The sequence below is a fragment of the Acipenser ruthenus genome, chromosome 17 (assembly GCF_902713425.1).
Source record: "Acipenser ruthenus chromosome 17, fAciRut3.2 maternal haplotype, whole genome shotgun sequence".
Lineage (NCBI taxonomy): Eukaryota > Metazoa > Chordata > Actinopteri > Acipenseriformes > Acipenseridae > Acipenser > Acipenser ruthenus.
The window spans coordinates 5132226-5151456 of record NC_081205.1 but is presented as its reverse complement, the minus strand read 5'-3'; the positions used below and the strand labels follow the sequence as shown (position 1 = coordinate 5151456).

General features: G+C 37.1%; 1 protein-coding gene across 1 annotated transcript in view; it reads right to left on the bottom strand.

Annotated features, from left to right (window-relative positions):
• The window catches only part of LOC117423695 (guanine nucleotide-binding protein subunit alpha-13), a 28554-nt gene extending 10006 nt beyond the window's left edge, over positions 1–18548 (bottom strand). Inside the window, exons 1-3 of the mRNA XM_034039782.3 lie at positions 18101–18548; positions 13270–13496; positions 737–787 (exon numbers count right to left, since the gene is read on the bottom strand). Coding sequence (XP_033895673.1) covers positions 737–787; positions 13270–13496; positions 18101–18383 — 561 coding nt within the window. The 5' untranslated portion in view covers positions 18384–18548. The remainder of the gene's footprint in view (positions 1–736; positions 788–13269; positions 13497–18100) is intronic.
• Between the last annotated feature and the right edge of the window lie 683 nt (positions 18549–19231).

Genomic DNA, 19231 nt, shown 5'->3' with positions numbered 1-19231 from the left:
ATTCGCTAACCCAGGAGCACTGAACTTGATATCCAAGAGGTCAAGATTTTATTTTGCTGCCAGTAAAAGACATGCTCCCTCCCAACAGAAGTAGTAAAAAAAAAAATGTATAAGAAATGGAGTGCTCTGCCAACAAGCCATGAAACCAGCCAAACAGGTTTGTTCCATTCCTGTTATAGCATGGATCACTTGAGGCTAGGGGTGCTATGAACAAGAGAGTATTAAAGTAAACTAAACAAAGAAAGAAAGAAGACAAATGGTTAGGATTATAATACAGCCTTGCTGGTTTAAGGTAGCCAACATGGTTACTATATCATAATTTTGTCCACATTTGGTAATACCCATTGGGCCAATCGTTGGATTCTGATCAAAACTAGGGCAGGCCGGTAAGGATTAGGTTTCTACTTAACGTTAGACAAAAGAGAAGGAGTTGTTATACCTTGTTAATGTTATAAATTCAATAAAAAATGTACAAGTAGTGCAAATCCACATATTACCTATACCCTTCTCTTTTTTTTTTTTTTAAACTCTTGGTTAGATACACTTCTGTTTTCAGATCCAAAAACATCCTACAACTTGAAGCAAACAGGAAGCGAGTCAAAAGGTAAGATTGTGTTAATATAATGCAGGGTTTAACTGGGAATAATTTAATCTGGGGGTTTGTTTACCATTTCAAGGGATACTTCTTATGTAAATATGCTCTTTGTGTTAAATATAAAAATAAACCAGAACTTACCGGCTCTGCAAGCTTATCCAGATTGTCCAAGAAATATTTTACCGATTCACCCTGCAGAGAACAAACAAAATGCATTATTAAACTGGTGTAGGCTAGGACCTTCAAACAATTTGACTTTATGAACCTGTTGGATCATCAAATATGTAGTTTTATATATTTACGAGTATAGATCAACTGGTTAAACTTAATTAAAAGTAGTGTGGAGTAGTGGTTAGGGCTCTGGACTCTTGACCGGAGGGTCGTGGGTTCAATCCCAGGTGGGGACACTGCTGCTGTACCCTTGAGCAAGGTACTTTACCTAGATTGCTCCAATAAAAACCCAACTGTATAAATGGGTAATTGTATGTAAAAATAATGTGATATCTTGTAACAATTGTAAGTCGCCCTGGATAAGGGCGTCTAAGAAATAAATAATAATAACTCAATTCTTAAAGCCCAAGAAAGGTTATCCACTTTGCTAATTAGTTTTCAGTGGCTTTTAAAGAGGCTCATTTAGACAAAGTAATTGACTTTAAAATGAATAATCAATCAATCAAATGTAATTTAATGTAACCGTATTTCCAAGAATTAATTTTATTTCATTTATTAAATGTTATTGTAAGGTGTTATTCTTTTTCTTGCAGAATTAGTTTTATGTAAACTTATTTGGTTGTACCCAAAGGAACCCGTTTCATAAAAGCGATTTGTGACAATTCACAATCGCAAGCACCTCGCAAATAAAAAATTGGGTTTCATAAAACTTTCGCAGAGCTGGACATCACCAATTTTCACCATAAACCTGCCAGACAGTAGCAGCAAATAACAATTTTCATTGCAGATCCTGTTTTAGGACAAACCATGGAGCTCATACAACTAGTTCGCTGTGGAACTGTACACTTTATTGAATGGATTTCTCAGATAAAACATTCTGATGACAATATGAACTTGTTTCTATCTTATAAGCCCCCCTCCCTCAGGGCTTTTTTTTTGGATGTATACAAAAGGTTTAAATAATGACAAAATGATTTATTTAATGACGTGTAACCCAAAGTTATGTGGGTGAAATAATAACAGTAACAGAGGCAAGGTCAAGTTGTAAAAACAAAAACACTGTTTATTTATTAATCATATACCAAAAGTACCGATTTATTCAGTATGATAATAGCATTATTCTGCAGATTGCCTTGCTTTAAACTGGTGATAATGTTGTGCAATTATGTGGATGATAACAACAACAACAACAATTCAAACAAACAATTCAGTTCCCCAGATCACAGAAACAAAAAGCACTTTCCTCAATTTCTCAGCTACTGTTCACCACAGCAATAGCACAAAGCTTTGTTGCAGCAGCCACCTTTCATGTTATTACAAGTTTAAATAATGAGGCTAAAATGCAGCTTGATTATCAAATCAGCAATGCCCCTAATAGACAAATAATAATAAAAGTGTCTAGGTAGCGAGTGTGCTTAGCTGACTACATACGTTTCGACCAGAAGCCCCTTTTCAGCTGTGTAGAAAAAAAAAAAAAGTAAACACAGATCAGTAAACTTTCTTTAAATACGTTTACTGCACAGAGTTTACTTTTTTCTACACAGCTGAAAGGCGTTCCGTGTGTGAGTGCGAGTGTGTATCTTTAAAGTAGGCTACAGCCTGTCACTTCTACACAGCTCCAACTCTGGTCAACAGTGAGGTATTTTGGTTTTCCTCAAATCAACTTTAAAACTTTTTCATCTCCCTTTTTCCTTTTAATTTCGTTCTGCTTGCCAGGTTATCCATTTATTTCTTATTTCGGCTACTGTTCTTTGCTCCTACACAACAGTGTTTACTGCATCAGTGATCACCTGCACCTTTTTTTCTTCGTGACTTAAAACTTCCAGAAAAAGTGCCGAATAGAACGGATTTGTGTTGACCAGCCATTTCGATAACTGTATCCTTTCCTTTGCAACCCTGCCATTGTGCATTTACCTAATCTTTCACTGTGCCTTAAAATTGATTAACGAGTTATTGATTTCACTCATCGCAAACAAAAAAGTGATTGCAAGCTTTATGAAACGCACACAGCGACGATGCAATCGCATCGCAATCACAGGACTTCCATGAAACGGGCCTCAGAACTCTAGCTGTAACCTGGTGCCTCCATGCAATACATTTCAACAGATACTGAGATTTTAATTTAAAAAAAAATAAAAATAAAACTGCAATTTTTTGGTACCGAGATCTATACCAAGAACGCATCCGTGTTTTAATTTTTAGACAATAGGATTTCTCTCAATAAAACCATGTCATGAATAGAAATCTGGTTCAAAATTGTGAAGTCACTCAAGGATGAACTGTAACAAAACTGCCATGGCCAGGCCTTCGGGTACAAAATCTACCCAAGTGCCAAGGCAGGATATGAAGTCAATTTTGGGCCTGATTACAGCACTTTGTTTGGTCGCTTCCCCTCAGCTTCAAGTCAGATTTCCAGAAAACTAGGAGCAGGAATACAAAAATATGAATTCAAAAGTATGGTCCTTAACTAGATTTTGTATGCCACAACACAAGAGAACCCAGGAAGGATGTGTAGGTGGTGGCCCCTGTATCTAAAATAAAGCCTTTCAAAAAGCCTGGGAAACGCCACCTCATAACTGATTTTTTTATATACAGCACTGGTAAGCCCCTTAAACAGTGTGCGTCCGAGAAGTGAGTCAGTAACACATATCTAAAATCAATACACACACAGAAAATCACACTATCGCATCTCCTCCGCTCCGTGCTTCCTGTACTCATCTCCATCTTGTACAAACGGAAGTCAAAACCTGATAGAAGCGTGCTGCCCTGCCTTCAGCTCAGCTCTCTTGCTTCTAACAAAACACGTTCACACAGCTGCAGACCTTTTATTCAGTGCAATGTTCTTCACTCTCTGCTCATTTATTAGCCACTGTTTCAAAATGGACTTGTATGTGCTCAGTATGATTTCCTTCCTGATTGCCTTTCAGATCATTACTGTATTTAGAAATCAGAGTTTCCCATTGCCTATCTTTAAAAGGAACAGAAGGTAAAGAAATACAGCATAGTGGGGGGGGGGGGGGGGTAGATGGGGAGAGAGAGAGATAGATAGATAGATAGATAGATAGATAGATAGATAGAGATAGTCTTCATACATTTATACCTAATTACCTTGAATACCCCATCATCTCTACACTGATTGTGGGAGTACTCAAACCATCCTTCTACACACCAACTGAAATCAGCTATCTTCTATTAACCCCATGATACAGTACAGAATGCAAGAGGCACTACACATCTTTAACCTGTTAATATATTTTGAATTTTGAAATGCCACAAGGTGATAAACATTTAACACACTCAATGAAAAACATATGCAAATACTGGCTTTAGAAATGCAGCTCTAAAAAAAGGCCAAATCCTTGTTGAGCCATTGCATTAAGCCTTGGTACCACCTTAAACCTGTGTGGTCCTATTTCGGACCATGTCCGACATTACAATTTTCCCTTTCCGGTCCGATCATCAAAAAGACATAAAACACAGGTCTCTAGTCGTTTTTTCTCCGGAAAAAGCCGAGAAAACCATTCAACGGCTGAGTGACACCGATAGGAGCCGGAAAAAAAAGGAGGCGGATCTGAGCAACACACATGGCCCCAGCACCACAGAGATAACACGGACATAAACAAACAAGATAGCTGCTTCTGCATCCAGCTCTCAAAGAACATCACTGACATTTGCAGAGCTTTTTGCGATGTTATAGTAATAAAATAATGACTTGGATCGCATTATTGAGGAGTTTGGTGATAAAACTAGTAATGATTTGAAAACTGAGGAGATGATTTATCGGTATGCACGACTATGAAGAGGTATGCGAAAAATACAGCGAACAAGGGGTGGGGCGGGGCTGGAGATGCAGTCCTGAGTTTCCTGCTGATATGCAGTGCCTTTTAAAACTGTTTTACTGTGAAACTACTGTTTTACTTTAAACAAGTGAGGCTGTGTGGTCCAGTGGTTAAAGAAAAGGGTTTGTAGCCAGAAGGTCCCCGGTTCAAATCCCACCTCAGCCATTGACTCATTGTGTGACCCTGAGCAAGTCACTTAACCTCCTTGTGCTCCGTCTTTCGGGTGAGACGTAATTCTAAGTTCACACACCCTAGTCTCTAAGTCGCCTTGGATAAAGGCGTCTGCTAAATAAACAAATAATAATAATAATAATAATAATAATAATAATAATAATAATAATAATAATAAACAGCGCGTCTAAAATAAACTGCGCATGTGAAAATAAATTGGACATGACGCGCCAGAGACGCGCAGAATAAATGGACCGCAAAAGGGTTAAGCAATACTGAACACTTGTGTGCCTTCTTAACTTATTGTTAATCTGCAATGATACGTTTATATCCCAGATGGATATTTATTTATTTTTATTTTAAGAAACATCACAGAAAGCAGATAATAACAGGGTTAAAATGCACACTAAATAGTGTGTAACCTTTCTGCTTCTTCACACCGAGACACCACTGAAAACCAGACAAGCCTGGGCAGGTGGGAGTTGTGGTTTTAATCTCTTAAATGTTAAGTCACACAGGCCGTGTGTATGTGTGACTTAACATTTTTGTATCTCACATCACGAGGTGGCATCCATTATTTCATCAGTGCTTGAAGTAAGCTTTTTATTTTAGGCGCCTATTTTTTTTCTTTATGGTCGCCAGAAAAAGAAAATGGTTGCCCATAAGTGCATTGAAGTTTATTAAATATAAATAAAAACTATTGTTCAAAATAATAATATTAATGTGTACATTTAACTTAAACAATAATGCACATCTCTAAGTGTTTTATTTCCATAGCCTATATATGGAACATTTTTGACGATTTGTTTTTCTGCAAAGTTTTTTTTTTTTTTTTAAATATAAATAAAAGGCAGTCCAAAACAAACTTTAGAATAGATAATAGTGAATAGTAATTTCGTTACTATGCTTGCTTACAATACCTGCAGTACATTACCCCAGATTCGTTAACTAATCAGCTGAACTGTTGGCACTATGACGGCTGAAATCTCATTTGAACTTTTCGTTGAACACGTTCAGAACTGCTGCTTAGAGATTTTGGTGTAACTTTCTTTATCTTTGAAACAAAAGAACCATTTTTTGCTGATCTTCAAATAGGTTTGCGTGGACCTCTGGGTAAGCTGGTGCGAATGCACATAGCCTCGGAGCTGCTGAAAACAAACAGCTGTCAGACAGTTTTCCTTTGTAATTGAAGTGCTTTTAACTAACTACCATACACTGTCAGTCATTTTCCCAAAATGACAAGGAGTTGTGTGGTTGTGGGATGCCACTACCATGACTGTATGATAGACAAGCGGCTGTCACTTTTTGAATTGCCAAAGCGGTGTTTAAACTTTAAGCCTAGATAGACGAGAAACGTGTTTTTATTTTTTAATGCTCGTGACTTGCAATATACAAGTGTTTTTTGTTAACGTGTCTGATTTTTCACTTAAGTGAAAGCACTCAACTTTACCAACGCGACTAGTTTAAATGTATGATAGCAGCACTACATAAAGCCAGGAAACCTCTCAATGTACAACATGCTGTATCAGAAATATGTATATAAAAAAAGGGAACTTCTACGAGGACAGAAGAAAAAAAGATGAATAGTTGTTCAAGTTTAAATTTTCAAAAGGTATGCAAAATCTGTTTTTTTTTTTAATTCATTTTTATTTTATACTCTAATTTTATTTGTGCTGTCCTGTAATGCCGGGACGAAAACATGCTTAAAGTAAAACAAACTTTTCTGATTGTACTGTAGTTGTAGGCTGTGAAGCTACCTATTTACATAGTTAACTATGTGCACGTTAAGTGATCAGTTTACCATTTCCATTTAGACTTATGTAGTGAAAATCGTAATAAAAATATTTAGATGCATTTTCCTGTTTCTTTTTTTGTGTCTAGAGATTCCGCACACAGTAACATAACGATCTGTATGGACAGATGCACCTGTGACTTGGGCACTAAAAAGATGTATTATTTTTAACATGGGTCCAAAGGTATTTTAATAATAAAAAATACAGCACAAAGTGGTTGCCTGTAGGTGACCAAAATAATATTTAGTCGCCAAAAGAAAAAAAATGGTCGCTACTTTGAGCACTGTTTATAATGGGTTCCTTAAAAGTAGGGTTTGAGTGAACTTTTTATTTTTTATATTCTAAATCTCTACCTCCCTTTAAATGTCAATTAGTAGTTATTAAGCTGTCTCTGCATCCTAACAAAAGAGAAAATGACTAAAGGACTAATTGGGTTTAAGATTTATTTTCTCTTTGCTACAAATCAAGGATGGACTTGCTATCAGTGTTTGCTCCGTACTGGGTATTTTATGCTGAAAAGAAAATCTGTCAGGACAACTCTGTTAAACGAGTGAAAATAACAAAAGCACACTGATAAACCAGGCGACTGCAAGACTGAAATGCAATTAGGATCAGCGAAGTCAAGGTATGAAGGTAAAAACAAGAGACATTGTTTTGTAATTAACAGCTTTTTCTGAGTTTAATTCAAAAACAGAAATCAACTCAATAAAAAAGTTTAAAAAGGGACGTCATGTGATGAATAAAACCCGAAAAATCGAATCCCTACTTAAGGTTGTTACCTTATGCCCAAATTCATCAGCTCAATATTATTAAATTGTTAGCAGGAAAAAGGGAGGGAAATCCCTTTAAGTGTTGTTTTGCCACTGTATAATAGAGCTTGAAGTATTAATTTATAACCTTTTCCTGCTGTAGGTACGGTGGGTGCAGGAGCATCCTATTAGACTCTAGTTATTTAGTGGCACAGAGGGAAGGAGGAAAGGAGAACAAGCTTGTGTCTTTAAAACTACTTTTCCACAACAAATTGACAAAACACACTGAAGGATAAACTAAGGGAGGAAGTTTAACAAACCATTAGTAAATCTGTAAATGACACTGGCTTTCCCATTTTAAACTTTTTGGAGTTAATGATCTTGTCAATAACTAGACCATTATCACAGTTGCCCACAGTACACAATGGGGGAGGTGGATGCCACACAGGCCACTAACTCATGATCGTTATTGAGGATAGTGTTTTGGACCATTTTTCAATGTACACCAGTTGATGTGATCCTGTGGATGGTAACAGTCCCAGGCATACACATTAAGGATTGCCTAAAGAGGTAAGTCACACATTCAAGCAGGAAAAAACAGCTTTCATTTTTCAATAAAACTAGTCTTGCTTCTCCTGTGGTAGCCTTACAAATCATGAAATTGCCAAAATAAGCTTAAGGTACAATCTGACTCCAATCAGCCAAACCAAAAAAATATCAAAATAATACAAGTTATTGCACTTGTATTTGTAAGCATCTCCACCCACCACGTCTCGAGTCATACTGAAACATGACTACCCTTCTGCACTGTACTTTCAGTTCTATTTTAATAGGCGCGCTGCCATTGCTAAGCTGACACTTGGGATTTCCATCTTATCTAGATTGCAGGAAGCATTGCTGTTTAAAACACGTGTGAAAGGTTGGGCAACAGGTTTATTGATCAAGTAGTTCATTTTTTGTGGCCCCAGGAACTAAAAGGGATATTATATAGGAAAGAAACTAAATATGTAATTCTACTCAATTTAGTTACCTTGTACTAAGCTATAATGTATAAGCATTATTTCCATAACTTGTTTAAGATTTTAAACTGTTTTATAAAAAGTTCAGGGCTGAAATTGTTCAGTTGCATTTCCACCTACATGAAACTGTACAAAGTGAAACCACATCTAAGCACCCATCAAGTTTTACAATGATCTACGTAGAAGACTACAGGTTTATTTAGCACTTACACCTACAGTACTGAGGAAACAAGCTCCTACTGTATAGGAGCTGCCGTTACAATTTCTTCCCCAGTCAGAAAGGGAATGCAAAAAACAAAGTGCCTCTGTTGTGTGATTGAAAACAGCCCCTCTTTTAAAGCATGGGCCAATCAGGGGTGGCCCCATTCACACTTCCTTCTACAGTGTGCCAGGATGGGCACTGCTTCCTATTATTCCTTTCCTGCTTTGCAGTAACCAAGAAGGACTTCCAACTGCCCGAAGACAAAAACAAAAACAGAGTTCCTAGCCTTCCTGACTCTATATGGGGTAGAGGTAGCCTTTTAATGCAGTCCAGAAGCTTTAACCATTAACTTTTCCATTCAAATAAATTCAAAAATTAAACTAAACATTTGTATGCAAAATGCCTTTGAAAAATCACTTTCACTAGTCCTAGATTAAAATTCTCACTGGGTAGTTGAGAACTGATCTCCATATTCATAAACACCCAAATATGTGACAGCATCAATTAACTTCTCAAATGACAAATCTGTTACATCAGCCACACCAACAGGCCATGGTAAGAGTTCTATTAAATACAAAAGTGTGACGTCAAAACCAACTGGATTATGTCACTGCCAGACAAGCAAAATACTGTCAGTGAAAGAACTGCCACAGGAAACACTTTATTTGCCTGATCTTTGCAGCTCAGACAGCACCAGACCTGAAGTAGTGTTTTTGAGCCTCTAGGGAACAAACATGTGGTTGAGTCTCACTATGGAAACAGATAAATATGCATGCGGTACTGTATATGTCATGAATAAGCTTGCACATATTCAATCTAATTGATGTATATCCACCAAAAGTAAGACACAGCCATGACCAATTTGACCACAAAGGCGTCAGTGCTCATGTCACACTAGACCTCAATGCCTAAAATCCACTCTGTGTTAAACCGACAAAGATACTTTAATGACAAATCTTTTAAACTATTGAGATTCAGGGTCAATCTGATGTAGTACTATTGCTGTACGTCTATCATTGCAAGTATCACAGAGAGAGAGAGAGAGAGAGAGAGAGAGAGAGAGAGAGAGAGAGAGAGAGAGAGAGAGAGAGAGAGAGAGAGAGAGAGAGAGAGAGAGAGAGAGAGAGAGAGAGAGAGAGAGAGAGAGAGAGAGAGAGAGAGAGAGAGAGAGAGAGAGAGAGAGAGAGCGATGTGGATTTCTGCCTAACTGCATTAAAATAACTTGATGTACCATTTGCAGCATGCAAAAGTTAATTAAATTAAATGAAAAAATAAGCAGTGCAGAATGTTGAGGCAAAGAGCATTTTAAACATGCAAGTCAATACCACAACAGATAAGACAACTCGGCTCAGGATTCGTTGGGGCATCGACAAACATGCAATTAACCCGCACCCCACACCTTAATCCACAATAAGCACTGCCAGGTCAAAGATTAAGGATCTTATCATAATAAATCTATAGTTCAAATAAATAAATACATTTACTGTTAAGGGTCCAAGGATACCCAAGTACCAAATTTTGACTAATGTGTATGAAACAATTTCCAGCCGCTTCAATCAAAGATATCCATTGTTGTTAAATTGCAGAACTCTAAGCACTTCCTAATTGCTTTACAGCGCAAAGCTTCTGTAGTCACAAATGGCTGTTTAATTTACGATTGGATTTAATACTCACGTAAGTTATAAATCCAAATATAAATCAGGAATATGTGCCAAAAATAGAATAATTTCTCAGCAGGTAGAGGAACTTACTTTTAGGGAAGATACTCCAACTATAAATATATTTTTGCAGCTCATGAGTCAATTTCACAGCAAGCCTCCCTTTTTTTGTTTTACTTCCCATTAAAGGCTAAAGATATCCTACAGACCTATCCCAGACTATTGTTTAAACAATGTCAATGGAAATAAAAAAAAAGTGTTCTGACAGTACAACTTTGTATTGACACACTGTAAACTGTAACAGCTGACTTGCATATCTTTAAAGCAATAGACCAAGCAGAAATAGAAAACAACAATCGCCCCTGGCAAAACCACCACCTCTGAATGTACCAAACACAAAACAGGTATACAGAGTCTCAGAAGTGGATATCATGAAAGGTGTTCTCTTAGAACAGTGTAAAAGAACCAATCTGAGTCCAATGCATCATTATGGCTATAGAGGCGTGCTTCTCTCGATTTAGCCTAATCCCCAATGCTAGTATAACATGAAACAATTAGGGATTACAGTTTCAGTGACCTATTCTACACTATTTTTTCAGATGGGCATATTGAGGCACAAGAAGAAAGTTTATATTCCAGGTTGCAAACAGTGGTCGTATTTTGAGCAAGGAGACTTGTCCTCACAATTTTTAACTCTAAACAGAAGCCCACAGTACCTTTTCTGCTATCTTTCATGTATACAAGCTACAAGAAATGATAAACACATTTTACTAGGCACTGAACCAAAACAGTAGTTTACATTCACCCATCATTTACATTATCCATGTATGCATGATTTACTGTAAAGTACCAACAGCTGTTTTACATGGAGAACTAGTTTTTTTTTACCTACAGTGCATAGGCAGTGCTGTTTTGGCTAAATGTTGCTTGATTATTTTCTACAAATGCTGGTTCTTGTCCTAACAAAGCATTCTCTGGTATTACAACTACAATCTGTCCCTTCTCCCAAGCCAGAGTGAATTCTTATGTATGTCAAATGGAAAGTCCTGTCTTACAACTGAGCAAGGTTTGCAGCCATCCTTGAAACTTGACAGCCCAACTGATTTTCTTGAAAAATACAATCTGCACAGTGAAAAAAGCATTTCCTTGGAAGCCACAGAATGTGGATGTACTGTACAACACAACAGGAGCAGTGAGATACAATCAGAAAGAATAGCATAGCATGTGCAGGACTTGAATTTCATTTGTGTGCTGGGGCCAGTGGGGGGGGATTCCAAAACGTTAGGGGAAATGGCAAAAGAAAAGGCATGTTTGCATATAAAAAACTATTTTACTGCATCATTCACACTAATATTGCTTTAAAATAGGCTGCTTTCAGGAGACCTACAGCTGTTCATCACTGGGACAGCGCACTCTCCATTGCTTTTGCCATTGCCTGACAGCAGAAGAAAAAGGTGTTTCTTTTTAACCAGCGTTCCATTTCTTTTTTTTTAACTCTTTACACTCAGCCCTATTTCCACCTGTTTTTCACTGTTTTCATTTATGTATGTTTAACTACTGGATAGTTTGTACTGCATGCATGTAACATCAAATGAAAGGCCACAATTTTATTTGATATTATGTAAGTTGCAACAGGATCAGGCATACTATATGTGGTAGAGATGAGAATATGTGGGGGGGGGGAAAAAACAAAAAAACATTTTTCCAAAATAATCATGTTTGGTCACTGCTATATTGTAATCATAGATGGCTAATAAAAAAACAAAAAAAAACAAACAAAAAAAAACACTGCACCACTGAACCTCAATATGAAATTAACATGGTGGGAGAGCTGAGCTTCTAAGCTTTCCAAGGATACTGCCCCTTTCTGTCTAGCTACTACAGAGCAATAGGCTCAAAACAAAACCTAAGCTGTGAACTCCGTCACTTGATAAGAAGCTTAACTTCAGGCGACCGTACTATACACACACCGAATATGTCTTTGGAAAGCCCAGAGTCTGTACTTTTAAACAAGTCATGAACCAGGTAGGTGGCTTTTATGGTGCTTGAGTAATATGTGTGTAACCTTCGGTGCCTTGGCGCCCCAAAATGAATGTGACTGAGTTTTAAGAGTTAAAGGGAAAGTCACCGCTTGCAAAACACCTAGATAGACTTAATATCGTCCTTTTTTTTCAAAACTGTTTACTTATTGCAGCCGAGAATCACGTACGAGAGAATACAGTCTTGCTTAAAATATCGAACTAAAAATAGAACTACTTTTATTCATTTTAACCAGAACTACTCAGAATGCGGCTCATAGTGCTTTTGTCACTGACACCCACTTCCTTATATATTGTAGCGTTTCGGGCATTCTAAATTGGGTGAAAAATACAGTAGCTTGTTGTCTTAAAATATCTCTGCAGGATTTTCCCGCACTGAAAGTTGCAGATATGCACGAGCAACTTGGAAAATGCGCGATTCCGGCAATCCCATGCTGAAATTCAGATGTGTGGAATGTGCTTTTCTGTAGGACATTTATTTAGGACACTCCCATAATGGGATACATGGAATGGCTTCATTATTATTTTAGCTATTGTAGTTAACTGAATCTGTTAAAAATTGACAGTTATTTCCAATTCCACTTTAAAATGGAATTAGAAAATATTTATTTGAATAGGAGACCCATTTTTTTTTTAATGCCTTAAATGCCTTCAGAAAGATTTTTGCTCATCTAAAAACAGAAGGTTTCTCAGTTTAAGAGTTTATAAAAATAAGTAAACCGATTCTGAGCATGGCCAGATTGATTGCAGAGTTCTAAGGGCGAAGTCAGCAGAGCTGCATGCACTTGTACCTACAATACAGAGAAAGGCAGGGAGATTTACAGAAAATCTGTTCAAGCCTTACAGTCCTCCCCAATGCAAGGCTGTCGTGAATTACACTTCAAACTAGGGCTACTGATTTTCCATGATCACGGAATCACGGACGGAATTGCGGAATTAAGCATTGGGAACAGAATTGGCATTTTGGGAATGGAATTCTCCTACTCCACTTGGGGGTATTTTTTTTATATAAATAAAATTAAAAAAATCTTACCAACTGGAACTCTCTTCGTCTGTCGTAGGCATTCTGGATCCCACTGTCCCCCCATAGGGCTCGGATGGACGGCAGATAGTTCATGAAGACCTCGGTTTCCACCAGGCCCTGGGCCACCATCCGCGACCTGGTGTCGAACGCCATCATCTTCTCTCCATGTGTCTGGTTAGAGGGGTCACCCCAGGGGATATGCAGCTTTTCTCTGGCATCCACCAGTACTCTAATCCCTTAAAATGACAAACAAAAAAAAACAAACACACACACTATACATTACACACTGTGCTCCCATTCTTCAGCAGAAAAACACATACACCACATAACAGCAAACCATAAACACCAACACTCAGTACATCACAAATCCATCGCTAACTGATAGCATACCAGCATAGAGTACCTGAGAAATGTAATTTACAGTTTACTGATCAACATGGTTAACCAGCACAACAATAGGCCACCATGTACATATCCATTTGCAACCAACATCTGCAGATGTTTGTGGTCATGCCAATGGAAAGAAGCAACCACTATTTCTGCTTAAAAGACCAGTAAGTGCTCAGAGAGAAAACAAATCACAACCAAAATAACTGATTTCCACATGGCTCAGGCTTCAAAAATTATTTAGAACTGTCCCAACAGGTAAAAACAAACACTCACAACATTTTCCAGGAATTGGTACTACATAACCAGTGAATAAAATTAAAGACCACACTTGAATTGAACAACAAGTACATTATAAATTGCACCCTCAATAAATAATAAGGTGCAGTGTTTATCTATCCTAAGACCTTGTCAAGGATCTACAATTCTGGGAAAGGTAACTTGTGACACAAACTAAAGAATTCCATGGGTATGCACAGGCATACATAGAATTTTAACAAACAAAAAATAATAATCTCATAAGCAAGTAAAACACAGGATAACATTTCAAACTGTAGAACAAATTCTTATATAATTATTCTAACGCCTGTCTGTCTCTCTATAATTTTTTTTATGTATATATATATATATATATATATATATATATATATATATATATATATATATATATATATATATAAAACTAGTCAAAATACACAAGCGATTATCTGAATTCCAATTCAAAGATTGATACAATTCTTCCATTTCCTCCACTTACATCCTGCAATGTACCACACCCCTGAACACAAGATATGAGACTCTTGCCTTGGTAACAATTTAGACTCGATCAGTACAAACAGGGGCATGTGCTGTCACCATGCATGCTCCCCCTCAGTCACATCGCTGTAGCACTTCAGTCACAAACCCAGAGGAACACGAGGCACTGCCCACGTTAGGGCCAATGTGTGGTAGCTAGGAAGATGGCTTTGTGGTATGGACAAGCTATCCACTGGAAAAACAGAGACAAGTTTGTTCCCTGGAGACACGTAACATTCCTAAATATCTGTTGTAACCAATTTGGATAGGTAACCTTTAAACAACACGCCTTAGTAGTGTTCACACTGAGCTAGAACCACTATCGATTCCTGTGTGTATATTATTAAATGCCACACTTTAAGGGTCAGTATGCACACATTTATGTTACAGTATCAGGTACATGATCAACTTAGTATAAACTCAATAGAAAAGTTTTTATGATTACACAGTACCCTCAATAGAATTCAGAAAACAATGTCTTCTTTACAATGTCTTCTTAGTTTACTTGGGATGCAGTGTTCCCAGAAAAACAGAAAATGCAAGTTGTTTACAATGTCGGACAAAGGAAACTTAGCATCGTTTTCTTCAGCATGAGGACAGCTTTTGCATACTACTCTGAACTGCAGCATCAAGTAACAGTACTAGAGTGGAAACATTTAGCCTGGTAGTACAGTATAGCCACTCCACTGATCTCCTTTCAGACCAGTTTATCCGTAGATGGATGGGAACTAAATTGTGCTTTACAAGCACCAACCCCTTTACTGTGGGTTAGCTGTCTGGGTCTTTGGTATACCAAATAACATGTCTTGAGCAGGTCTGTTTAAATTCGGCTGCATAATGTCATCATTAATAAATTATGGATATTGGTCAGAATTGCTTTAAGGTGGGATCTAACATTTTTGCAAAAGGAGGTACTGTGTTTCCATTAATTAGCGATGACAATCACGTTTAATGTCTTATTTATGATCAAGAATTTTTGTGGGGTTTAACCAACTACAGAATACTCCACAGCCATTTTAAAATAAAGCCAGACAATTCCAGCAAGTGCTACATAACTACAAAATCTATTTTACAATTCAGTTCTGCTAACAGTTCTATGGTGTTGGCTGTAAAACTGGACCAGCTCCAATTTTTATATAATGACTGAATAAAACATTTAAAGTAATAGAGTAATTCTACTGTATTAAAACTAAGACATCACTACTTAGCACTTTGAGAACATATGTGGTTTCAAATTGATCTTTGGTGGCAAAGCTGAAATTTTCCAGCAGCACTACTGTGTCAATGAAACTCATGAAGTGTAACTTAACACTGGAATAAGTAAAATTGTTGATAAGCATTAGCAAAAGGGGGTTGCTAAGAATATTAAATACATTTTACAACATTTATAAAGTCCAAAGTAGCAGGGTGTGACAGAGACTGTGTGCAAGATTTATATTATATATAATTTTTTTTTTACTAAAATAAAAAGTAACTTTAAACAAAATCTAACAAAAATAAAGACTGTCCTGTACCACTTCTGGGTTAACTAAATAGAACAACAAAAACAAGTACAAAGACAAGAATGTGAATAACATATCCTCAGCGTAGAACTGACTCTACAAGTGCAATACAGACACTGCTCTTAACATAAGAAAGTTTACAAACGAGAGGAGGCCATTCAGCCCATCTTGCTCGATATTCTGCTAAGATTCAGAAAACATAACTACTGTGCTTATAATTTAACACTTGTCAAGTAAACATTTGGTCCCACCAATTATACCCATTTAAACATTTATTTAGGACTGCACAAACACTTTGTAACTAGAACTATTGCTTTGTCTACATCATGCTAACCCAATGTGCAACAAAGGGTTAAACTTTCCCAAAGGTAAACAAGCTGTCTCATTACAAACTTTGTAAATATCACCCAAATTAGGATCACTTGTAAGAAAATAAATAATAAATAACTAAATAAATACATACATACATACAGGGTCATTTAACCTTGGCTTGTTTCAATTTGGGGGAAAAAAACAAAACAGTAGCTGGCAACATCTCAAAAGTAAAGAGTTATCGTGCTTTTCAAACTGTGCCTGTCAAGCAAAACAATAAAATGCGTCATCAGGGTTCCTGTTTTTGACATGTGACCCCTTGGATAAGACTCTCCAGTCTCGCAAACTTAGCATGCTTGCCTGCTAGGCCTGAATCTCCAAATAACTGGGGCAATCCCCCATGGAAACATATCTAGAGAACTAACAACTTTACTGACCTTTCCACTGTTGTAAAGAATTTGGTTAGACCAACAGACATTATCTTTTATATGGTCCACTAGAGATTACAAAAAACAAAGACCATTATAAAGATCATTATATATATATAATTTTTTTCCCCACTCGTCTCAAATGACAGCTATTTATATACTGTACTTTATGATTAATATGAATACAAACAACCAATATGCTCCTTTCATCATACTGACCGCAGAACAAACTTTTTGGCGCTATCAATTTGCATTACTGTAATTCTATCTGTTACTAACAATTAAAATGATATTCTCTGGAAAAAATAAAAATAAAAAATCTTCCTGTCAAATTGTTATAACCAATGTGAATGAAGGAAGTTTACAAAGCTATGCTGCCGTTTTTGTTTCATACTGACAGTGTACAAGTTGATTACAATATTGTGTCTTAGAATCCCATGTATTTAACTCTGTGGGGGGGGGGGGGGGGGGGGGGGCTCAATTATTTATGTTAGTCATTCTGTCACGCAAAGTATGGTCACAAGACTACAAAATGTCAGTTTTCACCAAATTACTAAAATTTTATATAGGCTTCGTTTATTATCGAATGCCTAAAAGTTGTATTCTCTCAAAAGATTCAATAAGTTAGTGTCAATATATGAAATAAACAACGCAGGCTGTTGACAATGGACAAGACCATTCAATACACACTGACGGGGTCTTTCCTATCACAAAGAGGGTATTTTTAGTGAACCCTTTTCCGTTTCTAAGGTAACTAAGGAAGTCAGTAACTTAATAACTACTGGTTTTATCACACAAACAAAAACAAAAGCCCACCGCACGCGAAACTGTTCTGTAAATCTGAACACGTACACTGCACCTCCAAACAGTATATAAAACATTACCGCTTTGTTCCATTTCTACAGAATACCTTCAAATCACTACACTAATAAAAACATCGAATTTCTCACTATTTACGACAAACTTCACTACAAATAGTTTTAAATAAAAGTTATATAACCACACACACCGTTTATACTGCCTTAAATAATTCTTTTTTGTTGATATTTTTTTGTTTGTTTTGTGTCGAACAAGTAACTTTCTTCCACTTTCCCCTGACCTTATAGAAAATGAACCTCGGCAAATACTAATTCATATTCAGCTTTAACAAAATAAGAACAATTTAAAAACAATTAAACATAAATTAAATACATTAAAAACAATTAGCGCTCAACAACTCCCCCTTCTTATTCTTAACAGTATACCACAAATAACATGGGCGTTTCTTCAGACGGGGAGTGATACGGGGATGCCCTAGTCCAGAAGTTTGATCCAATTAAACTAAAAGTTAGTAGGTTTCCTAGTTTTAAAACAAGTTTACGTTTACGATAACAACCTAGTTCACTGGAGTTAACGCAGTTTCTTTCTCGACTTTACCTTTAATAATATTGCTGTAAATGGTAGCCCGGAAATCTTCCTTGGCCTGCTGATCGAAGTCCTGCCCGTGGATGATGCGCATCTGCTTGAGGAAAGTCGACTTGCCGCTCTCGCCGGCTCCGAGCAGTAATATCTTTACCAGCCGCTTAACGTACGTTTTATCCCGGGAAATGCACTTGTCGATCTCCTTAGAGATTCGGGTCTGTTCGGCCTCGACGCTGTTGAGCAAACAGTTCGGGAAACAGACCGATAAGACGGACCGGGACGGCAGGAAATCCGCCATCTTTGAACCAACTTCATCGATACTGCAGGGAGGGAAAGGGCGCGCTCCCGACACTAAGCCGCGGGCGGGGCAAGATAGAGAGGTGGGCGCGCTCCCGACACTAAGCCGCGGGCGGGGCACGATAGAGAGGTGGGCGCGCACAGTATGTTACGTGACTTACGAGCTTCAAATGGGCAGGGTGCGCGGAGCACCTAAAATAAAACATAAAAAAAACCAATGACGACGCAGTGGGTTTAATTGGGTGATGTCTCACATTTTAAAGCTACAGCAACACATTTATTTTGTTGTGAATAAAATGGTAATTGTTTTTGTTACTGTATTTCTATACAATAAGAATACCAATTACTTTTTAAAGTCACCGTAAATCAACTACATTACTCCCAATATGCATTACGTTACATTGTGTTTTGAGTAAACGTGTGATAAAAAGAAAAACAACCGTTATAAATGGAATAAAAACTTCTAAAAAATAATTTGTTGCCAAACGTATATGATTATGCCATATCCATTTTGTTGATATCAAATTCATGGTTAACGAAAATAAATAAATAGATAAATAAATAATTTTACACGTGATCTCTTGGACCGAACTATAACAAAAAGATGGCAAATATTTCTATGTTCAACAGCATTCATATATAAAGTTAAAAACATACGGCATCTCTACGAGAAGATTTACTTACCTCTCAGACAAAGTCCTTGATGAATCAAATAAGACAACGTCATACCCATGGTCTGGCAGTGAGGTATACGATGTAAATCGTTATCTGTCTGAGTTTTATTGTGGTGGTTTATAATCACATTTGGGTTATTCAAGGTTTTGTTTGAAAAAAAAAAAAAAGCCTTTC